Genomic DNA, 27051 nt, shown 5'->3' on the forward strand with positions numbered 1-27051 from the left:
AGAATGCAGCTTGTAGCTACACATAGCAATGATCCTTATGTAGATGATTATTACCACCAGGGGCGTCTTGCTAAGAAATCTGCTGGCGCCAAACTGAAGCACCATTTCTGTCCGAATCATTTAAGAGACCTTCCATCTCGCGCACGTTCTAACAATGAGCCCCATGCATATCTTCAGGTTGATGCTCTTGGTAGAGTTCCTTTCTCTTCGATCCGCAGGCCTCGACCTTTGCTTGAAATGGATCCTCCAAATTCAGCTAAATCTGGTAATCTGGACCAGAAAGATACAGACAAGCCCCTTGAACAAGAACCAATGCTTGCAGCCAGGGTGATTATTGAAGAAGGTCTCTACCTCTTCCTCGAGGTAGATGATATTGACCGGTTCTTAGAGTTCAATCAACTCCCGGATGGTGGAAACCAGTTGAGGCAAAAGCGGCAAGCTCTGTTGGATGGGCTTGCAGTGTCACTGCAGCTTGTTGACCCACTTGGTAAAAACGGGCAAAACAGTGGGCTTGCATCTCAGGATCTTGTCTTTCTAAGGATCACCTCCCTTCGAAAGGGTCGGAAGCTACTTACAAGGTACCTCCAGCTTCTTTACCCCGGCAGTGATCTAATGCGAATCGTCTGCATGGCTATTTTTAGACACTTAAGGTCTTTGTTTGGAGTGAGATCATCAGATGCCGAAACCACAAAAACAACAATCAAACTTGGAAAAGTTGTCGCGTTATGCATTCACACCATGGATCTTGGACCCGTAAGCGCTTGTCTAGCAGCAGTTTCTTGTTCTTCCGAGCACCCACCACTTCGTCCTTTGGGTAGCCCTGTTGGAGACGAATCTACTATTATACTGAAAACTGCACTCGATAGAGCTTCCGAGCTCCTCAGTGCTAACAATTACAACAACGCAGGCATGAATCTGTGGCGTGCTTCCTTTGATGAGTTCTTTAACTTACTGATGAAACACTGCATAAGCAAGTACGACAGTATAATGCAGAACCTGAATTCGCAATTCTTACCACACTTTGCCACAGAGATGTCTGACGCTGCTGCACAAGCTATTGTCAGGGAAATGCCTATCGAGCTTCTACGTGCAAGTTTCCCGCACATTAGTGATGAGCAAAAGAGAATACTTATGGAATTCTTGAAGCCTGGTAGCCAGAAAATTGAATCAGTTATAGCTTGATGATAGTGGATAAAAACTATAAGTACAACATGGAGCAGAAATAGTTAGCAACTGAGAAATAGTATCCTACTTTTTCTTCCACTAGTGGTTCTTCTTTCTTTGATTCTCTATTTTTGTGTGACGACATGGATGATGTAACCGAAGCAAGAGAAGTTAGGGTTGGAGTGTACAGAGAAGATCTGAAGCTTGTTTTTATCTATAAGATAGGCAATGAAGATGACAGTTACTACTTTGTATGCATGTTATCTCACAAAAGGTTTCGATTTTTTACTCGGAATCAAAATTCACTTGTGTTTTGAGTGTTTCTCTTTTGTTATTCAACTGGTTCCTAAACGATATAGGGTATAATAAATGTTTTGCTATGAGTGTTGTCTTCATGTTTCGTCAAAACAAAGAATCTTAGATTGAATCTGGTCACTAAACAACATCAAAGCCATTAAGGTTAATTATACCTATACTTGCAAAGCTTTTTATTATTATGGTGTATTAAAGTGTCCACCGTTTAGCAATATACGAGAAGAGAATTCAGAAAAGATGAACAATATTATTATAACTAGAGGAAAAGGTTGATCATGGAGTACAATGTCTCGGACAAATAATAAAGCCAGAAACTTCAAAGGAGAAAATCAAAACTAAAAGCAAAGATTACCAAGGAAGCAACACACTACTTAAGAGCTTCAGTGAGATGGAAAAGCTTCCTACAAATCAGTAGTTCATAAAGTCAAAAGCTAACTCTAACTCATTGTCCAGAATGTTGATGGTTCCTGATCCTGCTTGAACGCCTCACAGGTGTCACCATCTCTTTCTCTTTGTGACCACTTCTCTTTTGTATCTTCTCGTATGTTGTGAAACTCCCGTATGAAACAGTGCCTATGGAGTATTCTGATGCCGAGGAAGCCATGGATTCGCCGCTATCATTACTCTTCTTGCCTCCTCCTCCGCTTTGATATTCTTTAAGATCATCTCTGTTGTTGCTGCAGCTGTGTAATGATTTGTTCTTACTGAAACTGAAGCTCATCTCAGAAGGTAATGACGATACCTCTCTTTCTCTATCATCACCAACTTCTTCTTCCTTGAAATTAAGTGAAGAAAGCCTTTCTTTGATCAGATTCTCTACTGGCACATGCTCAACTTCAGTTGCAGAGACTGTTGTTGGTTCACAATCTTCACGTTGTTGCATCTTCACTGGTTTTGTCTTCTTCTTGGCTAATAAGAAACCAGCTGCTGCTGCTGCTGCAAGTAGAACCAACACAGTCGAAATCACAACAACCATTTTCTTCTGATTACTCAACACAATTCCCTCCGAACCTGCATCATTAACAGCCTCACCAAACCCACTCTCTACTTCTACTTCATTACCATCATGTTCTACATCTGTAGCTTCTTCTGAAACACCGAGGCTAACTTCCCCAACACCTTCTTCTTCTGATACAGTTTCAGCATTGCCTACTTCTGTTTCTTTTTGCTGATGACCACTGATTGTACCAGACTCGACATCATCAAGCTGCTGGTGTGCGTTGGATTCAGATTCTTCCATGTTCTTCTCATCGTTTTGGGAAAATACAGTCTCAGATTCATGACCTTCCTCTATGTTCTTCTGGTCATTTTCTTCATAATCTCTCTGCCCTTCAACAACATCAGTTTCCTGCCTACCATTTCCTTCTTCAGAAAGAGGTTCTGAATATATTTCACCTCCATTCACCTCTATATCTGTGGCTATCTTGATCTCAGCCTGCTCATCAAATTCATTAACCAGTTCTGAGTTTACCTCACTCTCCTGCTCGACTTCATTACCACCCTCTTCGTAGACAGCTTCAAGACTGATTTCACCAATGTTCTCCGGTTCTTCTTCAGGTTCCTGATGACCAACATTCTCTTCTTTCATATCCATTTCTAAACTCCAGTCTTGGCTACCCACTAAGAACCCATCAACACTGATTTCACCACCAGTTGTCTGGAAAACAGAATCAGACAAACTTTCATCTTCCAGAAGATTTGTCAAATTATGAAACTGAAAAGGACCACCATGTCCCTCTTCCTCTCGTAGACTTGAGATCAGCTTATCAATATACACAAGAGATGATTCTGCGCACATCCTCACCTTTTCACCCAACTGCTCAAAGCTCTCGCTTGCAGACATTACAATCTCTGGTGGGATGTGGAACTGATAGAAAGGCGAACCTTCAATGAGGCTTGGTTGAGTAAATGCCACCGAAGAAACCAACAACACATACGCCACACCAAGAACCATAATCCAACCAAGCAGCTTTGACATCTTGAAACGAGACTGTTTTGAAACCTGGTGAGTTTCTTCTTCAACGCTTTCACACACCACATCTTCTTCTACTACTTCACCATCCACATCTAGAATCTCCTCTGCCTCTTCCTCTACTGCTTCTACTACAACTTCTTGAGAATCAACTTCATCTTCTTGTTGGCTATCCTCTGCTGACAAATCAGTCTCAGAAGAAGAGCTGAAAAGCTCCTCTAGCTGCTTGAACTCATCGAAACGATGCTCAATTCTTGGATTCGGTTTATAATGAAGAAACTGAGGCCTCGGTGACAAGTAATTCTTCTTCGGATCATAAGGTGCCACCACCATTGGATCAACTTCATAAGACTCAAACACAGGGAACGTGTATGGAACACAAGGAGGAGGAACAGGGCTGATCTTGAAGCTTGAACCATCATCGCTCTTGTTCTCAAGATTCTCATCGAGATCAGTAACAGTAATATCATCATACGATTCCTTTACATCAAGCTGCTCCTTTTCATCGATACGAATCTCGTCCCCAATGATACTTATTACATCAGAAAACGAGACAGAAGATGATGACTTCATCTGATGATGGGTTTTGTCGAAGGATCGAGACACTTCGTTTTTCTCAGACAAGATCTTCTTCCTCGGCGATGGGTTGATCTTAGAAACGGCTGAAATCGTCGGTGACATGAAATGCTTGGAAACTTTGAGACTTTTGTTGACCACCACATTGGAGGAGATTAGATCCTTGTCGTTCTCTTTATCTCCGAACTCAACAAGATTGCTGCTGCATTCTTTACCAAGAGAGTTTCTCCGGGACGAATCTGTCGAGAATGGGTTGCCACGAAAACTCCGGCGCATCAGGTCTCCGGTTTCGGAGTTTCTGGGTTTAGGGTTTGGTCTGGAAGGCACCGAAGGTGAAGAGGAAGAAACAGAAACAGAGATCTTGTTCTTCGCAGGAGAAGAAGAAGCCATAATTTGAAAAATCACTTGGGGAATTATTTAGTTAACAAATCTCAGATCTTTTTTTTATCGCTCGTTTAAGGAAAGAAAAAAATTATCAAGAATCTTGCAAGATTGTGAGAATGGCTTTAAGATCCCAAACTTTTGAATTTTTTTTTAAAGAGATAGAGAGATCGTAACGGCTAGTTCGTCTATTTATTTTATGTCAGTCACTGCAGAGATACTTTTTGTTTTGTTTTTGTTTCACCCCCTCTTGTCTTTATATTTGTCTATTGCATCCCCAAGTTTTTTCAAAGATGTCTCTATTGTCTTTCTATCATAAACTTTAAATGTAAATTTTAAACTCCCATGCTTCTTAATAGTTCATAACTTAAGTAGTCTTTGGAAAATTTTAATTGAATAAGGTTAAAAGGGCACATATTTTTAGTTTTTGTTCTAATTTTTGTGGATTTTGTGAAGAATGTAGAAATAGTTGGAAGAAAATGGTATTTCTCAGAATATTGGGGGTTTGATTTAAAAGTAAAATTTCTCAATTGTTGCCGGGAATGGTGGAGCACGTGATATATTTTGACCGCTACGATGATGACACGTCTGATCCTTGTGGGTCTCGTAAAAGAAAAGAGCCGTTAAGAAACCTTTAATAAAAAATTGGATCAAATATGAAAAGCAGCCGTTGGGCCTATAAAAGTGATGAATTAGTTCATTCAAGTAGCCATTATGATGGTTGTAGTCTTATGTATATATTGGGCCTTGGACTGAAAATGGAACAAATTCAGTTATCTGCTAAGGCCCATATAGTTCACATTTTCTCTGACGTCAATCCCAAATTTAAACTAGCTGTAAGTAAATCTCAAATCCCACATTAGTCTGAAATTTCATACAAATATATGCAATTATTAGTTTTTATTTCCAAGGATATCTTATTTCAATTTATTCTGTTTTGTTTTTGTTATGTAAATCTTTTGAAATTTCATAAATCTTATTTTAATTAATTTTAGGGTCTAAAAGCGTTTCATTTTTTAAAAATAATTCAGGTCAAATTTTGCTATTGAATCCTTAGTTTATTTCTAAGGATATGTTAAATTCTTTTTATGATCATATCTTTTGAATTAATTTTTGTCCAGAAGGTAAAATAATTGCTTAAGGGTTCCTTTCTTTTTCATGATTCATATCAAATTTTCTTATTGGATCTTTAGGATTATGAATCATATATGTATTTACCGGCTTATGAGCGTAAACGAGAAGTAATCCAAAACTACTGAAAGATTATTCACAGAAATCACAAACATAATTAATCAGAACCAATGGTCTGTACTCTGTAGTAGTAATTAGAACGAATCTTATCACATGTTTATGCCGAAACAGGATCCAAAAAAAAGCACTTCCTTAGCAAATAAAAGTTTTTAAAAAATCATTAAAAGACGAAAAAGAGTGAAGGGGAGAGGGGAAGAAGATTCAGATGGTAGTGCATGATGGAATGATCATCAATGATGGTCAGAGTTGGATTGTTCTATGGAATCATCTTTCATCATCATTATCATCCCCCTCTTCTTCTTTTGAAAATAAAACAAAAGACAAAAACAAAAAAAAAATCGAGTTTTAAATTTTAAGAAGACCAACGATACTTCTACAGATCGACAAAGAACTTTTCAAGATAAAGAAAAAAAAAACCGAATCGAGCTTTACCAAAAAAAAACTTTTTAATATTGAAATTTCTAGAGCTAAAACTATTTCGAGGAGAACTATGAATCGTACAATCTAAAGATCTGAGGTTTATATAGCGGAGAACTCTAGGGTTTTTGAGTTGCTAGCTCGAGGCTCGTTACTGGGCTAATGGGTTGTATCATTTGGCCCAATAATAATATTAAATAAGAGTTCATCGGTGATGGGCCTTGTAAAATTAGCAAAGCAGTGTGAGACACTGAGACTGGTCAAAAAGGTGTTGCAAGTTGTTGTTTTTATAGTATGACATCAATTCCTTTTTTCAAGAAAACGACAAATTCAAGTTTCCTATCTTTTTTATTTACAAATAAAAAATTTAATACAGTAGTTGGTGAGAAAATTGAATAGTCGAGATTAGTCACACCATTAAAGCTCAATGTCTCTGTCTCTGTCTCTCTGTGTTTGTGCATTACAAACAAAAGGGTTGGTTTTAAAAGTGTCTTCTCTTTCCATAAACTACACATCTCTCTTTGTTCCTTTCTCTTCCATCTCTGGACTTTGCTCGTAGCTACATTTGGTCTCTCACTCTTTTCTTCCATGGCTGCCTTTATTAGTGAGGAGGTTCGGTTTATGAAGGCTTTCATCTCGCAGAAGTCATCTAAATCATTTGTGAGAATCTCTTCCTTCCTTCTCTCGATCTTTTGTAAAATAATGATGTGTGTATTTGTTATAAATCTTTCATTTGCCTTTTGTGTTGATTCAATATGTTATAGACTGTCTTTACTGAATCTTGCAAGATTTAAACTGAATTACTTTTGCTCTAGCTGCTGAAACCAAACATCTCTTTGGTAGTGTAAACACCAATAATACTCAGATCTCAAACAGCCTAGAGCTTCTTGTTTCTGCCTTGCTGGTCTTGTCTCCTTCCTAAGAGTTGTTTTGTTTTTCTGTTCTGTGTTTGATTTTAGGCGATTCCATTGGGATTTAACGAATACTTCCCAGATCCATTGCCAATTACGGTGGACCTCCTAGACTATAGTGGGAGATGTTGGACGGTTAGAATGAAGAAAAGAGGAGAGAAAGTGTTGCTAACGCTTGGTTGGGAGAATTTTGTAAGAGATAACAATCTCGAAGATGGCAAGTACTTGAACTTCATCTATGACTCCGATAGGACCTTTTATGTTGTCATATTTGGTCATGACATGTGTAGCGAATTCAGAGCCTTCCCTCAAGTCGTTGTAGATGTTGATGACTATGAAACCGGTGAAAATGATGAAGAAGAAGAAGAAGAACAAAAACAAAAGTAAACTAAAAGTTTGTGTCTACATCCATCCATGAAGGGGGAAACCAAATATTGCTTTTAAGTTATAGTAGTCAGTTTTTATATATGGATTTATGTAACGGATGTTTAGTTTTAACTTTTAAGTCTCATGAATACTCTTTTGTTATCTTCTACATTATGTGTTTAGAATCTATATATATAGATATTCTCAGTTATGGAAGACACGGCTCGCTGTTGCCCTTCTGTCTTTTTCATCTACGTATACCTTCTTGATACGACTTCGTTTTTATAAAGAAACTCTCTAGGGAAGTCTCTCCATTGTGCAGAGGTTTCCGAGTCGAGTCTCCCACCATTGTTGACCATCCATCCATCCATCCTTGTAAACGGTGCGTTTTTGTGACGGTGTGTGCTCTGCTCAAGTTGTGGTATCTAGTATTCACATCCTAAATTATTACTATGTATTTTTGTTTTTGATAATTTGAGGTTCGAGTTCAGACTCGGATTTTTGAATAGAGGAGTATAGGACTCAATAGGATAAATCCAAACTTTCGTGTTCGGATTTGGGTCTATTTCTTGAATCGGTTTTGGTTCTGATTTTTTTTCCGGTTTTTTTTATCGAGGCCTATAGCGGAACACTTTTTTTTTTTTTTTGTCAAACAACTTGCATTCATTTACTCAATAGAGGTAAGGTTCATACAAGCATAATTTAGAAGACAAGATGGAAAGGCATTCCCCAATGCCACAATACAAATGAGATACAGTAAAGATAGGATTAATCGGCAGTAAGTTCTTGAGAGCTTTGAGCCAAGTTCTTGAAGGAGCTTGGTACATGTGAGGTCAAGACTGTCGATAGACTCTTCCATGAATAAATCAGTGGATGAGAAATAGCCATAGTCATGAGACATTTTGGCGTTAGTGAAGGGGTCAAGACTGCAACTTCTCACCGGTTTGAGAAGGTCTACACGAGGTAGAAGCTTAACAGGGTTTCGAGCAGGGTTTGGGATGCTCTGCTGCTTGAGGATCTTTGGTATAAATGCCGGATGGTATGAAGTGACCTTGAAACGACCAAAGCCATAACCATAACTCGGACGACTTGGAAACATGATCCAATAACCATAGAAATACAAGCAAAAGGGTTCACAGATCGGGACCAAAAGGGTTGTTATTACCAGGATTCTCAAAGATACGTGACACCAAAGCAACAATGATGAATTACTACTCACATGGCAATCATAGAGTTCGTAATCTTGATCAAACCATTGGCTAGCGATTGATGGCAACAAGAGATTTAAGTAACCGTACCTGGGACTGAAACAGGTTGGAATTGGGGCCATCAAAGTATAGATTCCTTCCCGGATAAAGCCAGATGGAACACGGTAAGGCTTAGTGAACTCGGGATATGGAAGCAGGGGATTGAGGAGGTGTCGGTAACCACCGCTCCGTGGAGGCGTGGTCATAATGCCGTCCTTCCTCACCCCATAGATTTGGTCTGATACCAGAAGCAATTTTCCAAGAAGCCTAGAGCTTAGGTGAAGAGTGATTATCATGGATAAAACGCTTTGAACCAGGGGTTGAAAAAGATCTACACAAACCCAACTCATAACTATCGATATGCAGAGTAAGCAGCTTCTGTTACAATCCAAATGAGGGAGCAATGAGCCGGGCTTGAGTAAAGGTTCATAAAGAATTAACTTGGACTTTTTATTTGTGGCCTTGGTTTGGTTAAATGTTAATGGGCCGTTAAAAGAGCCAAGGCCCACCAGAAGAAAATTGTTTTCCTTGATGGTTGACCTAGCTGGAGTGTGCATGCGGCGGCGGTTGTCCGGAGATGGTGAGTAGATTTGCAAGATAGAGAACATCTCAGGTGGACAAGGTTTCAACACAAGCAAACCGGAGGGAGGGTAAGTGACTGGGACATGGGACCACAAAAACACTCCATAGATGGGAGGATGACAGCTTCGCCTGTAGAAGGAAACGCCGTGTGCCGTCGGCGTCTCCACCGGGTGGGGTGAAACAGATGGTCCAACGAGGATCTCGTCTGCTGACCTCGGTGCCTCAGAATAGGCTTTTCCAGGGAGGAGCGGGCATCCAGATCTGAAGTTCCGCATGTTGGTTGTTTGTGGATCCTTTCTGCCGGTTGAAGTATTCAGAGAAAAGGAGAGGGGGTTCACCGGAAGCCTCCTGCGTCTTTTAACGCTGTCTTTGGATATCTCGCCGGGATCTGAGGGGATTGGGGGATTTTGTAACCAAAACAAAAAATTAAACGGGGAGAAAAAAAGAGAACCAAAAGGAGCAATAGCAAAACAGAGGGCAGAAGTAGAGAGCTCCCGACGCCGGTGAGCAAAGGCTACACCGGCGTCAGAGAAGATTTTTGGGGTTGGTTCCTCGATATTAGTGCCTTTGAGAGAATGCGTTTTTTTTTCTTTTTTCCTCGCCTATAGCGCAACATAATAATCGTATTTCTTAAACGTAGACTACGTTGTTACTCTTTATTAGTTACGTACAGTAGTACGTAACTAATTTGAATCAAAACCACTAATCTCATCAAAACATGGAATCTTTTTTTTGTCTTTTTATAATTAACTAATTTGAATTCAAGGATTCCGTTCTTACAAGAGAACCATTCGTGCAAGTTAAAAGCTTAATTAATCAAAGTATGAAAAGAAGAAGAAAAATAAGTCGACAAAATCAACTAATTTCCATCGAATCATTCATAGTCACACACAACAAGTAAACTTCATTACGCTAAGTATTCTTTTGTAGATAAATCGATATGATTTGCTAAAAGTTTTCTGTTCGATGATGTTTTCCACTAATCTTTTATCCTATAAAGTACAAGTCATCTGTCCAATAAAAGTTTGACAAATCATATTTTAATTTATATTTAGTTTAAGAAAAAAAATCAAATAAAAACAATTACAATAAATAGGCTTTCTATTGTTTCTCTGTATTTTACAGTTTTTTTTTACTGACAAAAGCTGTAAATAACTATATCCCTAATTTTACTCCCACTAAACACCTCCACTTTCAGCGTAATTTACAACCGATCCATCTTCTATTTAAAATCCAAATTCGGGTTCTTCATAATCTTTCTTTGTATTCCTCTCATCTACATCATTTTTTTTCATCTCCTGTTTGCTATATAAACTACAGTTATATTTGACAAATCTATCAAACAAGTCCATCCAAGTTTTTCACTACTCTTTATTCAAATGTATTTTCTCTCGCATATTTATTCTCTCTGGTTTCACATGAGTCTAGTTAAAAATGCTGATGGTAATTTATGGTTTGTGAATCTTTGAATTCTGCTACTACAAATATGATAATTATGGTTTGTGAATCTTTGAATTCAGTTGAGATCTTATTCAAGTGGACAAATCTAAGCATTGTTTGATTTATTTGTGATAGGTATGAGTACTACCACGATGCATCGGGTATTTGGTAACGAGAAATACATGAATGAAAAGTAAAGAGAGTTCGTGAACCTGATGAACGTAAGAGCTCTTACTACTTCCAGTCTCAATCTTTTGTGTGTTATTCAAATGCTTATTTGAATATTAGATCATGTAGAATATTTGCTGATTGAAAGATATATATATTCATAATGTGTGTAGTTTTCTATTTTAAAACTGATATGTTTCCCTAAAATAATTGCTAGGTGACTTATAATGAAGATTTAAAATCTGTTTTTTCAAGGATCTGTAGAGCCCATGTGTTAACTTTGTAATATCTTTGTAATTATATTAGTAGATTACTTGATTTTGATTTGTTTTTGTTTTTCATTCAGTATTTGCGTAATCTAACTACTTCTAGATATGACTCTGATTTTCATATACTCTGTTTCTCATTTCTATAACCTATCTCTCTCATCTCACCCATCTTAACTAAAAGTTTCTTTCTTGCAGGTGTTGATTATTAGTTTCAGACTTTCAGCCATTACAACAATGTGGATGGAGAAATGATTTCCTTGCTAAGGTGTATCAAAACGAGAACAACAGCATCAAAATATTACAAGAGGAGGAAACAAAATTCAAACTTTTATCCTCCAAACATGAGTATTGTATTTTGCTGGGAAAAATGAGTTAGTGTTAATGGGATTTACTTCATATATAACAATGATGAACTATTGCTATTATTTTTTTTGAAATTTTCATTGTTGCATATATCTTACTCTAGACTTTCGAGGCTCATAATTTAAGTCATATTTGAAGTATTAAGAGTATTCTATGTTTGATTTTTCACAACTTGATCTTAAAACTACTTTGTTCCCGTACGAAGTACGGGGTCCAATACTAGTTTCATATATTTGAATCTCTCTAAATATATATATTATTAGGGATAATAGAAAATATTTATATATATATATATATATATATATATTGCATAATACAAGAGGGATACGTACGAAATTGCATTTTTGGACTTAAATCCAAACCATATATTTGGCTGAAGTAATAACGTCTAAAAGACTAAATTGAAATTGACAAATAACTGCATTTTTACAAATATAATGATTAGAAAAATGTTTTTTGTATTTCTTTAACACCAAACACAAAAACGTTATTAGCATACAGATAACTAAATAAGTATGACAGATTTTTCACACGGTACTTAAAAAATAATAACTGTAAACAGATTTTTCACAATGGCATAAAATGTTCAAACATTTTCAATAACACTTTGTTATTGTGAAAGAATCACCCTAGTCGAATCCCCAAATTAAATCACAATCGATTTTTCCATGAACCCAAGTTATGTCTCATCCGAGTTTTGACTAAGTGTGTCACTGTTTTGTTGACTTGCCCTAATCTTTCTTCTTCCTCTCTTTGCAGAAACACTTAAAAGCCCAATTATAACTATAATATGGCCCCAACTCATTCGCGAGACAAACAAACCTTCTAATAACCCGTCAACCAGATACTTTGTTTGGCCAATAAGAAACTAACTCATCAATTATCATCAATCCTTAACTTTTTTAGTGGCATATTTTAAACATTTAGCACTTTATAAAATACTAATTGACCCTGTGATACACCATGATAATATTTTGTATATTTTTATATATAATTGTAAATGATATTCGGGTAAATTCTCGAGTTTTCGGGTAAATACCCAAATTTTCGTGTAAATATTTAGCACTTTATAAAATACTAGAATTGACGTGAATTGACTTTAGTGCAGTGGCCTGTGGTAAGTCCAATTGTAGAATTTTTGTGTAAACATACCAGGGATCGATTCCGCTTTTTACTAATAAATAATAATACTAGGATTGACTTTGTGATACGCCACATGATAATATTTTGTATATTTTTATATATAATTGTAAAATGATATTCGTTGTTTATATATATATTATTGTATTTGCAGAAAATTACATTATCAGTTATTAAATAAATAGGTGTTCAATTTGAAAGATTTATAAGTATGTACATTTTATTAAAAATAACTGTCTAATTTTATTAAATTTTAATATATGTTATTAAAATTTATTTTTAAATAATTTTGGTATAAAGTTATAATTTCGGATTAAATGATTATAATCTAGATGAATAGTATGATATTTATTAATCCATATTTATCTTCAATGATAGAAATTAAAAATATTAGGATATTGATGAATGACCATATATATAAAAACTAATATAATTAATGAATCATTTCCATAGGATATTGATGAGGTGGATGACTTTAGGAGCTTCAATATACTTGTTTTACTAGTTTGGGTTATATATTTCAATGTTGACCCGACCCGTAAAGATGATATAAAAATATACTTAAAAAATATGAAGATAGATAATTAGTTTTTTAATATACTACTTAAATCTTTCCCTCTTCCTCCATAGTTATGGTTTTGCTCGGTTGTATGATGATGAGCAGATAAGGAGAACAGGCGAAATACGGTGAAAGATGTGAACTTGATAAGCGTGAGTAGAGATTGCAGGAGTCCATTCTGTAATCTCTCAGGTGCTATCACCACAATGCATGTAATGATTCAACATCAGATTATTGAAAAAGGTAAACTTGATTAATCGATTTTTTTATGATTCAGAAGCACTGTTTGATAACTTCATTGGTCAAGTAGAGTTAAAAAAGGCTTGGGAGATTCAGATTATGTTTTTAAGCCTTCTTCAATACATTTTTGAATTTTTCTCAGAAATACACTTGCCTATCACCTCTGGTAAATTTTGGGATTCTTCTTGGGCAGGCTATTAAGCATGGATGCGATCAATATCACTAGTCAAGATTCTTATCTAGATTGCTTACTTGATATTGTTTTGTAAGAATATACTACTTTCTCTGGATAGCTTACTTGGAGCTATGACAAATAGAGAACAAAAACAACAAGTATATTGGTTTAACTTCAATGATTGTGATGTAAATGTTTTGTTTTATGTGATATGAATTTGGCTAAAAGCAATGTTTTATGTTTCATTGGCATTGTTGTTTGTTGTTGCTTGCCTTGCATCATTGAAGTATGTTGTCAGAGAACATGTAACTACATTCGTAGGAAGTTGTAGTTAATTGTATAGATCATCTGATGATGTATGTGTGCCACATCTGTCAGATTGGAGCCATCTTGCATCCAAGACTCCACACGCTGCCTAGCCGAAGTGTGGTTATCTGAATTAAATGACTCCAGTGTTTTCTTCACTTGTGTACTTCACTTTATTGAACTGTGACCAAGCATTCAGCTCACACTTGCACTTGTTGTGAGTCTTGTGACTGTAGACTTTGTCAAGAATATTTCTGCCGTGATTCTTATGTAACTTGTTTGTTTCTTGTGGTCAGGTTTTGGATGCATCATAGTACATGCCACATGAGGAAGAAATCCAATCCAAGATTAGGAGTTTTTCCATTAAAGCTTTGGCAAGCCTTCAGATTGTGAGTTTCCCATTTATCATGTAATATATTATGTTTTTATAAAATGTACTAAAATTATAATTTATATTTATATTTTCATTTAATATAAATTTTAATTAACATTTGTTACATTATAATTTATACTAGAAAAACACATTTTATATAAATAATTAGTTTTAAATTTTTAAGACACTCATTTTAAGGTTCACCAGTGGAGTGAGAAAAATTAATACATACATAGTTAGTGTAGTTCTTAAATTAAACTAATATTATTCTAAAGTTAAAATACCCATTAAGGGTTGTCTAATGAAGAATTGAGGATATATACATTAATTTTGTTTTTCAGTACCATCTTTTTCACTTTTTACCACTCCACATCATCTTATTTTTCCTTTACCTAATAATTCAACGTTCATACAATTTTATCATCTATAATGGTTTTGTTTAATAAAATTCAACACATTGCTCCATTACTTTTATTCTATATGTTTATTTTGTATTATGTTTTTATAATTACATATAAATAAGAATTATTAATTGAAAATATATTAACAAAAGAATTAACAAATCTTTCTTAAACTAATAATATTATTATGAATTTTTTTGTTTTGTAAGTAATAAGGAGAAGAATCATTCATTACTAAAATAAATAAAATTGGAGGTTAATAGAAAATATAGTAAAAGAAAAAACATTTATATGGTCAAATGAAATGAAAAAAAGTCTCTATTTATAAAGTATGAAAATAATAAATTTTTATGTAAAGCAAAATAAAATAAAACTTTGATTACTATCAAATAATTGATGTCAAATAGTTAGAATGAATTAAAATTATAAAGAACTTTAACCACCAATAATAATGCACCATGTGTTCTAGTGGTCCCAACTTTTGTTATTCAACATAGTTTTTTTTTTTTCATTTTCAACCCCTTCATTAAATGAGTTCAACTATTGAATTAATGATTCAACACATCCATTGTACATAGTCAAAGAGTCTTACCATAAACTTCTATGTTCATTTTTACTATAAATTGCAACACAAAGTGAACATATTCTTCATCAATCAATTCTTATTTTCTCTACTTCCTCCAAAGAAAAATAAAATAATAAGAGATGAAATTCTTAGTTTCATTGGTTATGTTCTCTCTTCTCTTGAACGGTTTTGCATTTGCTCAAACTCTCATTCAAGATTCTTGTAAGAAAGCAGCCATGAAAGATTCGAACTTGATATACAAGTTCTGCGTCGATTCTCTTACACAAGATCCACAAAGCAAAACCGCAACCACCCTCGAAGGTTTGATCCTAGCGTCGACGAAGAACGCTGAAGCACAAGCTATAAACGTTAAAAGAATCGTTGAACATATCCTCAAGGGCAAGGGATATAGAAGTATTGAAGCAGAGCTACGCGATTGCGTTGAGTTTTATGGCGATGCTAATGATTCGTTACACACTGCTTTAGCGAGCTTTCGATCGAAAGATTATGAAAGCGCTAATAGTGATTTTGGTATTGCTTTGGATGTACCAGGCAATTGCGAGGAAGGTATCAAGGAAAGAAATAAACAGAATTCTCCTGTTAGTAACGAGAACAATATTTTGTTTCAGAAGATTTTGATTCCTTTTGCTTTTAATAATATGCTAATTTGAATTTGTCGAAGTGTTTTACCAATTAAACATCGATTAATGATTACCATGTAAAGTTGAGAGGAAAGAAACTTTATCTTAATGGAAATAAAATTTCGCTTTACATGTCTGGGTTTTTATTTTTGCCGGCAACATTGACATATTGATTTTTTTTTTGGTAACACATTGACATATTGATTTTAAAACGTAAAAAAAAAAATCTATTTATTGAATTTAAACTTAATATGTGATTTTAATTATGTAAGAAAATATTAAAATATATTATATAATCTTATTTAATATATTGAAGAAGGCTGCAAAAATATATGTCATTCAATTTATTAATTTTGAAGGCAATATTAATTTAAATTAACAAGTGAAACTTCTTTATTAATCTGTTAATTTATAAACCAGTTTTAGTTAAAAAAATTCTTTATTAATATGTTTCTTATAATATTTTCAACAATAATAAAAATATTTTTTATATATCTTATATAATAAAGTATGCTTCCACTTCTAAGAAAGCTCTTACTGTTTGCCACATGGCATTTATGAATTCTATTTCTGTTTTTTTCTCTCTTTCATTTATCCGATGTTTAAATAGTTAATGGGCTGTGTGTTATGTTTGTAGTAAATGGTTAATGGGCTACATTAACTAAATCCAACAAATTTATTGTCTTATGCAAATTTATCGACTTATTCCAAAAGAAAACAACGACGACGGAATTTATGAGTTTCCTTCTTCTCCTCATCTACGTCTCTCTCTCTCCCCCCCTCCCCCCCTTTGTCTGTTCAATTCCTCAGAGTCTCTGTTATCCAAATCTGTTGTTTGATTTGACCAAACTGTTTCAGTTAACCAATTCCTCAGACTCTCTTTTCGAATTGAAATTGATGGTCAATTGCCCTTTTGGCGTTGGGAAAAATAAGAAACATTATTACAATGGAGTCTGATTCCATGGAGACTGTGACAAAGTTTCTAAAGAGAAACAGTTTGAAATCGATCAGATTCTGGATACGGAATGTAATGCCCGTGTCTCGAAAAATTATGAAATATTAGAGTTTATATTGGGAATTAGAGTGAATTTGGTCTAATTTCTCGTTGGTTTGGGTTTCAGAATGTTTCATTGTCAATGGAAACTGTTACCATTGTTGTATCCAAATCATCAACTTTTCAAGCCTCAAGCTTGATTGTGGAAGACTTGGTAACTCAGCTATTGACACAAAAATCTGTAATACAATTTCAGTTTCTCATATCAATAATGTTCAAAACTGGAGTTTCTGAAACAGAGTATTAAAAATGATTTGAACTTTGTATCACAATCAGATTTGATCGTGATCAACCCAGAAATAAATAGAGATTTTTTTTTGTCTTTTATTAGATAGAAAAAGAAAACCAACAACTTATGTTTCGACAATACAACAATGAAAGAATATTGTGCAATATTTTTTGAGAAATATTTTACAAGATTTTATGAGAGATTTTACAAGATTAGGAAAAATAAATCAGCAAGATTTTTAAAAACTTTCTAAACAATCCCTTAGAATCCTCAATGTTCTACTTTCCATGATTTTATTTAAAGTCATTAAAATTCTCTTAAAATCTCAAACCAATCCCCTAAATATGTTGTTTTTGCCAATATTTTGGGTTAAAAGTATTTGATAATATATATATCTTATATTTGTTATATATGTTTTATATCATGTTATAAAATTGTAGCTCCAGTTGATAATATACCTTATGAGATATACCATAATAAATCTTTATGGTATATGTTTCTTAGAAACTAATGTTTCACTTCAATTTTATATTCATATTTAAATTTTTATAAATACAATGACATAACTAAAACTCATACCCATTCTAAATTTTGGAATAGAATTATTTTTTGGTTATAGTTCTTATAATAACATTATTACTGAAACAAATTTATAGTAGAGAATTTGTTAAAAATGCCCCTTTTGATATACCCCTTTTCAAAAATACCTTCTTTTCTGGCCATTTTTATTTATGCCCTCTTTTAATTTTTAATGACCATTTTACCCTTAGATGAAAATTATTTTATTCAATAAAAAGAAAAACAAAATTTTCCCGCCAAAACATTTCCGACATATTTTCCCGCCAAAAATTTTTCAAAAAAATTTTCCCGCCAAAATTTTTTTTATCAAAAAACTTTTGATAAAAAATTTTGAAAAAAAAAATTTTCCCGCCAAAAATTTTCCCGCCAAAAAAAATTTACAAGGTTTTTAAAAGGTTTTATAAGGTTTCTACCTTATAAACACCTTGTAAAGGCTTTTACAAGATTTTTTAAAGAGTTTTAAAAGGTTTTTTAAACAACTTGTAAACGCTTTTACAAGATTTTTAAAAGGTTTTTAAAAGGTTTTAAAAGGTTTTTAAAAGGTTTTTAAAAGATTTTCAAATGGTTTTTAAAAGGTTTTTAAATACCTTCTAAACCCTTTTACAATGTTTTTAAAAACCTTGTAAAAGTTTTTATAAAATTTTTAAAAGGTTTTTAAACACCTTTTAAATGCTTTTAAAAAGTTTTTAAAAGCGTTTACAAGGTGTTTAAAAACCTTTTAAAGCATTTACAAGCTTTTTAAAAGCATTTACAAGGTTTTTAAAAGCGTTTACAATGTGTTTAAAAACCTTTTAAAAACCTTGTAAACGCTTTTAAAAGTTTTTTAAAAGCATTTACAAGGTTTTTAAAAGGTATAAATTTCAATATTTTTGGCGGGAAAATTTTTCGATTTTGGCGGGAAAATTTTTTTTTTTGGCGGGAAAAAATAATTTTTTCGGGAAAAATTTTCGATTTTGGCGGGAAATTTTTTTGGCGGGAAATTTTTTTGGCGGGAAAATATTATCGATTTTGATGACTGTACATTCTTGCTGTCACTCAAAAAGGGTAATTTGGTCATTTTGTATATAAAGAGGGGTAGTTTTAAAAATGGTCAACATGAAGGGGTATTTTTAAAAAGAGATATGGAAAAAGGAAATGCCCCTTTATAGTACTCCCTCCGTTCTATAATATATGATGTTTCCAACTTTCTATGCAACTTTTAGATTAATTTTATATTTTATACTATGCAGTCTTGTTTATGATTGGTTAAACTTTTAAAAAGTAACTATTTTTTTAATATGCGTGTTTTAACTAAAACATCCTATATTATGAAACGGAAGAAGTATTATTTTTTATTATTTTAAAATTTTCATTTATTTTACTTAATTCATTTTTAGATAGTTATTATTATTATTATTATTTTATTTTTTTTCAACCAAACATTAAAAATTAAAAGAGAACTCCTAGGTGGGTTGACCAAGCCAAAGGAAAAGAGCTTACAAAAGAAATTTCAGAAATTAAAGATCTTGAAGAACGAGCTAAACAATCTGCCATTGTGTTAGACTCACGAGAGATCATGTGCATGGTGAAAGAGGGATAAGCTGATCTGATCCACGAAAAATCCTCCAGTAAATTCGAGAAAGCTGGCCAATCTTCGGGCTGTTGCACCATCGCGAGTAACTCTGCACAATCCGTCTCAAAATCTTTACAAACCACCCCTGCAGTCAACAGAGACTCCATAGCCCAGATCAGAGCTTGAAGCTCAGCATGTAATGGAGTAAGGCCGCGTCTATGACTCCGGGCTCCCAGGATTAGCGTCAAGTCCTCACTGTTGCAGAACCACCATCCCAAACCCTGGAGGGCATCCGAACTTTTCCATGAACCATCGATCTGACAGCAGGGAGAGGGCTCCCTAACATCCAAAGACTCCGGAGGAGTCGAATGACTCCTGGTGAAAGATTTGACGTCATCCCACAATAATTTGTTATTTGTCGCCTGATTTAGAATATCTATCGGGTCGGCCTTTGTTCCCTAAAAAACTTTTTTATTTCTATCTTTCCAGATTGACCAAAGTATTCAGGGAAGACTAAAAGTGATATCAGAAATCCCTGATTACGATGCCGCCCGCCAATATAAAAAATCCAGATTCGTATAGATTGAAGCATATGAGAATCCTTCCAGATCTAGTGATAAATAAGACAGCTCCCAGATACTCCGCGAGCGCGGGCACTCAAAAAGAGCGTGATTAATGGTCTCAGTAGCCGAAGCACACCGTTTACACAGAGTATCACATCGGATACCTCGATACGCTAGCCGTTCTAGTACAGGAAGAGTACCAGAAGCAATCTGCCAAAAGAAATGTTGAATCTTCGAGAGAACCTTAAAGTTGTCCTTGTTTTAGTTTCACGTGGTAAAATAAATATAAGACGTGAGGGATGTTTCTCATTTGAATTTGTTCAACTTTCAACCCTTTTCACCGTATTTGTGTGATTTTATTTTTCTACGTGACTTTCAATACGTGAATGATGAAATTTCATGCAGGCTATTAGCTGGTGATAGGAAAAAAAAGAGAGAATGAATTAAAAATATATGTACCTAAAGGCAGAGGAGTAGCTGTATTTAGCCTCAAAAGCAATGCCATAAACAGAGGCGACTTCACGGTTAGTGATCATGACCAACAACGAGGCCATTGCAGCTCCAAAGGCTAACACTCTCATCGACACTTGAACCCCAAGATTCATTAACGGCGTTCTTCTTCCTTCATTGTCTGCCATCATTTTTGTATTTTGAATTCAAGATTTATTTTCCTTAAAATAATTGTTACAGAGACAAAAAGAACGAATGATAAGACAAAGATATTGTTGTAATTTCTGGTTGATTCTATTTAGAATCAATATATATAAAGTTACCTTTCCTCACTCATGGTGCTGTCATCCACTATCTTATTAAATTTTTCACACAACCCACTAAACAAAACAATACCTATTTCTTTGTTTCATTTTTTTTTAAAAATCCAGTTACATATTTCTTTAAATCCCAATCCATTAGTAATACATTTTTTATATGCTGTATAAATAAAACTATTCTCCACGAACCTCCACTCCGCCGTCAAAAATACAAACGAGAGAACATAACTGGAAGTATAGCAAGAATTTAAACAATTGGAAAAAGTCCACCACTTACCATAACAACAAAAATAGAACATACAAAATTAACATATATTGAAGAAACTTCCCACAAACCATCTCAAAAACAGGTCTAAAAGTATTACGACTACCAGGAGATAGACATATGCAAAAAAGTCTTCAGCTTCAGGGACACCTAGATCATAAAAAAAAAAAAACTCAAACGACAAAAAGACAAACACTTACAGAGGATCAGGGAAACATAACTGAAATTCAATTAACACTAAGTTTGAACCCGCGGTACACCGCAGGACTATTTTTGTTTTTATTCTGTTTCTAAAACATTTAAATATTTTAGTAAATATATGTATATTTAGTTTTGAAATAATTATCATTAATATTAGTTATTTTTTCTTTAAATATTTTATAAGTTAAAATATTTATACTATTAAAAAATTAATAAAATGTATATACTAAAACGGTTGCGGACATGTATATATTTTTGCGGGTTTCGTAGGATAGTTAATTATTTTGTGAGTTAAAAATCTATAATATATGGCAAAAATTAAGATTTTTAGTGTTAGTTCAAACCCGTAATGTCACATCGGTTTTGGAACAGATTTTTTTACTTTAAGCCAAAAAAACTTATCCTACAAAACCCATGGCCCCATGGGAGTATATAGTCTGCACCCATATATCCCGCTTGAGTTTACAGGATTAGGATATGTGAACATTTTACTAATTTAATTCTTCTAGTTTTGTTTTAATGGTGAAAACGTGATAATATGTGTTAACCCGCCATGTGAGGTCTGATCCGCAACAGATTTAATAACTTTAACCCGCAAAAATATTATTACTTTGATTAGGAAGATTTTTTTTTCAAATTTAAGGAAAGTTATATTTATTTAATTAATTATCAAATTAGTATTTAATGCAAATAGTAGTGGTTCCGATTTTTTTGGAAAGTTGGTATTATGGGAGAATAATTGTTTACAAAAATTGAAAACCTTATAATATTTTAAATTATTGTAAATTATAAAATATGAATATTTAATGCTAATGGCAGTCTTGTAAATAGGTGGCAATTTCATGATTTATTTGCTAAATGTACTTGGAAAATGTATATATAGATTAGTCGCCAGCGATTGAGAAAACCATCACCAAATAGAAAAAAATGTAAGAGATACATACACCATTAGTTGAAGGAAAAGAAGCTGAAATTTAAGTTCCACATTTTGTTCACATTAGACCTAAATTGAATGACTTACTAAACCAGACACAAAAATACACACCCAAAATGTTTTTTTAAAAAAGCATCATAGAGGCGAAAATTTAATTTTACAACACACAATTTACATCCAATCGAAATCCACACTATGTGGCCAACCGAAACAAAACTTAAAATTAAGATCTCAAAAACAATGGATAAATTAATTAGAAAATGAAAGGAAGAAAACAATTTCAAAAAAGAACAGATTTCCACACCAATTAACACTTAACTTGAACGAAAACATAAGGGGAGAACCAATTACCCCCTACGGATGCGAAACGAAGAGGAAAACACCTAAATACACCAAATAAAAAATAAAGTTTGTACATCGATGAAAGAGATGAATGAAGAAGGATTAGAAGCATCAAGGAAATAGTTTCAAAACTCTTATTGTCCTGTACATTGGAAAAATGACTTCTCTGCTATCCGTTCACGAGACATCATATTTTCAAAGGGAACAAAGTCATTCCCACCTCAATGACATACCACTAAATACCCAACGGGCCAATACAACTTTAAGGTTTGCAGAAAATAAGTCCCAACGGCAGAAACACAAAAAAAAAAAAAAAAACATAATTGTAAGTAATTGAGATTTACAAATATTTTTAATCAAAAACCACTAACAAATCACTACAAACACACAAGCATTGACAAAAAACTACTTGCACAAGTTAGTAATTAAATAAGAAAATAATTAAAAGATTATCTACAACCACATAATAAAACCAAATAACAGTCCGACGACAAAATGAAAAATAATTTTAATTAAGCACAACTAACGACTAAAGTGAGACAACAATTATTACTATACAAACTTAACTTCTAATTCTATATTCTTTGAAAACAAAAAAAAGATCATGATGATGATGTAAATTTATTATAAAAAAAAATGACTACATTATACTAGCTGAAAGTACATAAAAAAAAGTAAACCAAAAAAGAGCAAAGGAAAATATACAAACAACAAAACCAGATGAAAAAAAAAGGAAAAATACATAACCAAAAAACAAATTAACAAAACAATCGAGAAAAAAATACCCTCATCCAACTTTCGCACGTAGCGTGGATCAAATGCTAGTATGGTTTATAAAATTGACTGTGTGTTGTAATCATTTCTTTGTGAGAATTGCATTTGGTGAAGGTGAAGAAGAGTGTTAACAAGAGAATGTATTTGGTAGTCACAGAAGAATATTGTGATACATCTGATAAATACTGACATGAGTCTAAACCTTCCAGCCAAGTCAGAGTCTCTTGTAGACTGTGACACGTGACAAAGTGGGGGTGTATTTGTTAAGAATAAAATAATTTGGGGGTAAATTGAATAAATTTTAAAGTTGCGAGGTTTTTTAAGAAAATATTTTGACGGCTTGTTTCTTCAGTTCAATTTGGTCGCCGTTTTGCGGCGGAAACTAGAATCGTTGCTGCTACTCAGGTCATCGGGAAAATGAAGAGCAGCAAGTATTCTTGCAACACGAGAGCCGAAACCCTAGAATGGATCACCGCCATTATCGATTTCCTTCAACCTTATTCTTTCCTAATAAATGCTCACGTTGTCAATTTCTTCAAGGTATGTATGGTCGGTTATAGGAAACAAAAATCTGAAATTTTTATCTTGCAGCTGGGTTGTGTTGTGTTGTGTTGTGCTGTGTTGTGAGAGTTGATTAATGGGTTTTGTTTTCAGGATAAACAATGGGAAGCTGTTGATGAGGAATGGATGAGTTGCTTAAAGGATGAGAAGCCAGAAAACATTCTTCTTATTCCCTCCGGTGGTGTTCAGGTCAAGTTCTGTTCTTGTATGATTGAGATGTTTGATTAAAAGGGTACCATTTTTTTAACTATGCTTGATGGTATGCCTCTGAATAATTTTGTGTTATTGGATTTGTTTATTAGGATCACTGGCCTTCTTCACTCAAGGACTTTATTCACACGTTGAGGTCTCTATCGTTTCCTAGAGAGCAAGCTGATTTACAGGCGGTATTGTTTTTTTCTTTACTCTACATTTTACGTGCTTTGAATTGTAATGCGGTAGGTTTTTCTCCATGTTAACTTCCTCTGATAGAGTATGAATACTGACTGGTGGAATGTGTCTTTACCTGTTTCTGCTGTATCTGGTGGTATTTTAGATTCTAGACTACATCAAAGGTTAATTATTTTTTTACTTTTGGCAGGTACTTGCAGATGTGGATATGGTACCGCTTAGCACTGTTCTTTCACAGGGCATGAATCTAAAGAAAAAACATGAGGTATATTGTTATTATCACTTTCCTAGATGAATTTTCATGTCTTTCAGTAGTATGTCTTCTTTGGATATGGACCTTCAGTAGTATGATTTGGTGACTAACGCCAACTTAAATTGAAAAGAGATTATCAATGTTTTGTAACTGTTCTGGTCTTTACCCGGAAATGTCATTTGTCACTTCACATGTAAACCTATGTTTTAGTATTTGTTAAATGTATCTTCCGGGTTCTTCATGTACCTTCTACTGGTCGCTTTGTTTGAATGGATCTGTAAGTCACTTATAAAGGTTCATGCAGGTTGAAGTTCTTTCCGCTGTTGTTAGTTCAGTCGTTAACAGTGTTGGAGCTCCTACTGTCGTTGATGTCGGCTCTGGTCAGGTATCTTCAGTTCCTTTCTCATGTTTAGCAGTGTTGGAGCTCCCTTTTTCATAATTTGCGTGGTTACTTTTGTCTGCTGCATTGGTAGATTCTATTTCTGGTTGTATAATGAACCTTTCCTCTGATGATTTTTGCTTTATATTTGAGTTTTAGTAACTTTTTGTAGTTTATAGTTTTAACTAATTGTGTTAAATAACATCATTGGCAAATATGTTGTTCACTTGTTAAAAATATTATTTCAGGGTTATCTAGCGCAGGTTCTTTCGTTCCAATATAAGCACTCAGTGGTTGCAATTGATTCTTCTTCTCATCATGGAAAGGTAACAGATGCACGTGCTGCACGTATCAGAAAGCATTTTGCTGCACAGATGCGTAAATCTGGGTAAGATACTTGCAGATTATAATTTTATATTTAAACATTTTACAAAGTAACAGATGTTCCTTATTCTCGATGCACAGTTCTGGTCTTTTAGACTTTTTAATGCTACTTAACCTCTTCACTGTTAGTTCAGGAAACAAGTGCCCTGATGTTCCAATGACGATTACATGCCGTGTATTATCCACAGAGATGTTGAAAGCCTTGACTGATGTTCCTCTGGAGAAAAATGACTTGGATTCAAATGCAAGTGCGTTGAATGAAGGTCCAAGGAGATCACAATCACCAAATGATGCCATCAGATCTTGTTCACTTGTTCTTGCTGGCCTTCATGCATGTGGAGATCTATCTGTTACAATGTTGAGGTTAGTTTAAATGCTTGCTGTAACTGTTTCACCGGTGTTCTGTTATTAGTTTGGTCCTGATTGTCCCTAAACACTGAAACAGTCTGCTAACTTGACTTCGTTAGGACTTTTATGGAGTGTGAAGAAGTAAAAGCAGTAGTGAGCATTGGCTGCTGTTACAACTTATTATCTGAAAAAAGCAGTGAGAATTCTTGTTCCAAATGTGGTTTTCCTATGAGTGCTGGACTCAAATTCTTGAACTTTTCGCTTGGCAAAAATGCACGTGATCTGGCTTGTCAGGTATAGTCCATTATTTTATCTGTTTTGGATGCTGCAACATTGTTGTTTTATATCATAATTTTTCTTCACAGTAATCTAATTTTGTAAAGAAATTATATGAGTTCTCTTAGAGTGCTGAGAGATGGAGCAGCTTAGGAGAAGATGCTGGTCTGCAGAATTTCGAGTTGCATTCTTTTCGTGCTGCTTTTCAAATGGTAATATAGGTTTGGTTCTGTTTGTGAGTAGACTTTTTGTCAAATTGATTCTGAATTTATATAGTGATAATCTCTAACAAGTAACAATCTATTTACTCTTTGAAGGTTCTCTCAAAACATTATCCAGAGGTTTTGGCGACGAGTCCTTCCATTGGGCGCCAAGGGAAGGCATTCCGTCGTCAACAGCAAAGAAAAGCCCTCGAAACCCCAGCAGCAGTTGATAAAACTAGGAAAGGTCAGTAGGTCGATGGATGAGATTTGATAATAAATTAGACCAAGATCACTTTTCTTATATCTATAGTTCACTGCAGACAACGATAACAAGAACCCATTAAAGCAGACAAGCTCGAATTCGGACACATTTTCTTCTTTCGAAAAGTTTTGTCTGTCAGCATTTTCAAGCCTTAATCTAGAGCATCCTCAAGATCTCGACCTGAATGCCACATGGAATGAAGCTGATGCATTCACTGTAAGCTATTTCTCATCCTCTCTTGCATTCTCCTCTGTCCCTGATCCTCATATATTGATGGATGCTTGTATTTGGTGTTCTCAAACTAAATAAAAATGTAAAAAAATGCAGGAACTGATAGGGCCTTACTGGTCTATTAGAGCTGCATTAGGACCAGTACTTGAGACATTAATCTTGCTTGATAGACTAATGTTTCTCCAAGAACAAGGTGACTCCATTGAAGTTATGATGCTTCCCATATTTGATCCCAGCATCTCACCTAGGAATGTCGCCATTATTGCTAGAAGACTTTGACCCCTAAAAACTATAAAAACCTCTCTTTTGATTCTGTTGGAACTGACGTTAAAATTTTCTTTTATAATACATGTTGGTTTCAATTTATAAAAACTTCACTGAGCTGTCAAGAGAGAGAGAGAACTCATCTAAAGAGTTTGGTTTCTTGTTTGAGCTGTACTTCATTTTCGTGGTGTGAACACATGTCCCATTATTTCCGTCCGTCTCGTTCGTGACGATACCTCCTGACGACGAGTAGAACAAAAGAAAGAAATTGGTAGATAAGGTTTCCTTCCTTTGACTTTTTGACCCGTGTTAGGCTCTCTAATTACTGTCTTTGTTTTATGTATTTCATCATCTAACGCTATATTATATTCCTTATTTTAATGGATGGATCATTGAAACTTCTCATATTTTCTTT

The 27051-nt window shown here is 34.2% G+C and overlaps 5 protein-coding genes and 1 long non-coding RNA gene across 6 annotated transcripts in view; 5 read left to right on the forward strand and 1 right to left on the reverse strand.

Moving 5' to 3' along the window:
- Positions 1 to 1557, forward strand: part of LOC104759251 — a 5839-nt gene extending 4282 nt beyond the window's left edge. Inside the window, exon 6 of the mRNA XM_019238867.1 lies at positions 3 to 1557. Coding sequence (XP_019094412.1) covers positions 3 to 1182 — 1180 coding nt within the window. The 3' untranslated portion in view covers positions 1183 to 1557. The remainder of the gene's footprint in view (positions 1 to 2) is intronic.
- LOC104755981 lies at positions 1707 to 4546 on the reverse strand. Its single transcript, XM_010478472.1, has one exon. It carries the CDS (start codon positions 4415 to 4417, stop codon positions 1922 to 1924), a length of 2496 nt encoding a protein of 831 aa, XP_010476774.1. The 5' UTR covers positions 4418 to 4546; the 3' UTR covers positions 1707 to 1921.
- Positions 6483 to 7515, forward strand: LOC104755982 (B3 domain-containing protein At1g16640-like). Its single transcript, XM_010478474.2, has 2 exons — positions 6483 to 6736; positions 7036 to 7515. Exons 1-2 carry the CDS (start codon positions 6665 to 6667, stop codon positions 7372 to 7374), a joined length of 411 nt encoding a protein of 136 aa, XP_010476776.1. The 5' UTR covers positions 6483 to 6664; the 3' UTR covers positions 7375 to 7515.
- On the forward strand, positions 10339 to 11488 carry LOC104755983. The gene is made up of 3 exons (XR_762261.2): positions 10339 to 10625; positions 10758 to 10843; positions 11255 to 11488. It is a non-coding gene; the product is annotated as an uncharacterized LOC104755983 (long non-coding RNA).
- On the forward strand, positions 15272 to 15954 carry LOC104755984 (putative invertase inhibitor). Its single transcript, XM_010478475.1, has one exon. It carries the CDS (start codon positions 15322 to 15324, stop codon positions 15850 to 15852), a length of 531 nt encoding a protein of 176 aa, XP_010476777.1. The 5' UTR covers positions 15272 to 15321; the 3' UTR covers positions 15853 to 15954.
- On the forward strand, positions 23438 to 26744 carry LOC104755985 (methyltransferase-like protein 25). The gene is made up of 12 exons (XM_010478476.2): positions 23438 to 23625; positions 23740 to 23835; positions 23949 to 24032; positions 24227 to 24301; positions 24594 to 24674; positions 24917 to 25056; positions 25182 to 25415; positions 25520 to 25694; positions 25805 to 25888; positions 25994 to 26123; positions 26200 to 26357; positions 26469 to 26744. The coding sequence occupies exons 1-12, from the start codon at positions 23503 to 23505 to the stop codon at positions 26649 to 26651; spliced, it is 1563 nt and encodes a 520-aa protein (XP_010476778.1). The 5' UTR covers positions 23438 to 23502; the 3' UTR covers positions 26652 to 26744.

Source organism: Camelina sativa, chromosome 17 (genome assembly GCF_000633955.1).
Source record: "Camelina sativa cultivar DH55 chromosome 17, Cs, whole genome shotgun sequence".
Classification (NCBI taxonomy): domain Eukaryota; kingdom Viridiplantae; phylum Streptophyta; class Magnoliopsida; order Brassicales; family Brassicaceae; genus Camelina; species Camelina sativa.

Bases quoted from the DNA above. Each gene is read 5' to 3' on its own strand.
- LOC104755985 (XM_010478476.2), top strand. From the start codon at position 23,503: ATGAAGAGCAGCAAGTATTCTTGCAACACGAGAGCCGAAACCCTAGAA. The intron at 25,889-25,993 runs GTAATATAGGTT...TACTCTTTGAAG, and splicing joins TTCGTGCTGCTTTTCAAATG to GTTCTCTCAAAACATTATCC. The intron at 26,124-26,199 runs GTCAGTAGGTCG...AGTTCACTGCAG, and splicing joins AGTTGATAAAACTAGGAAAG to ACAACGATAACAAGAACCCA.
- LOC104755981 (XM_010478472.1), bottom strand. From the start codon at position 4,417: ATGGCTTCTTCTTCTCCTGCGAAGAACAAGATCTCTGTTTCTGTTTCT.
- LOC104755982 (XM_010478474.2), top strand. From the start codon at position 6,665: ATGGCTGCCTTTATTAGTGAGGAGGTTCGGTTTATGAAGGCTTTCATC. The intron at 6,737-7,035 runs GTGAGAATCTCT...GTTTGATTTTAG, and splicing joins AGAAGTCATCTAAATCATTT to GCGATTCCATTGGGATTTAA.
- LOC104755984 (XM_010478475.1), top strand. From the start codon at position 15,322: ATGAAATTCTTAGTTTCATTGGTTATGTTCTCTCTTCTCTTGAACGGT.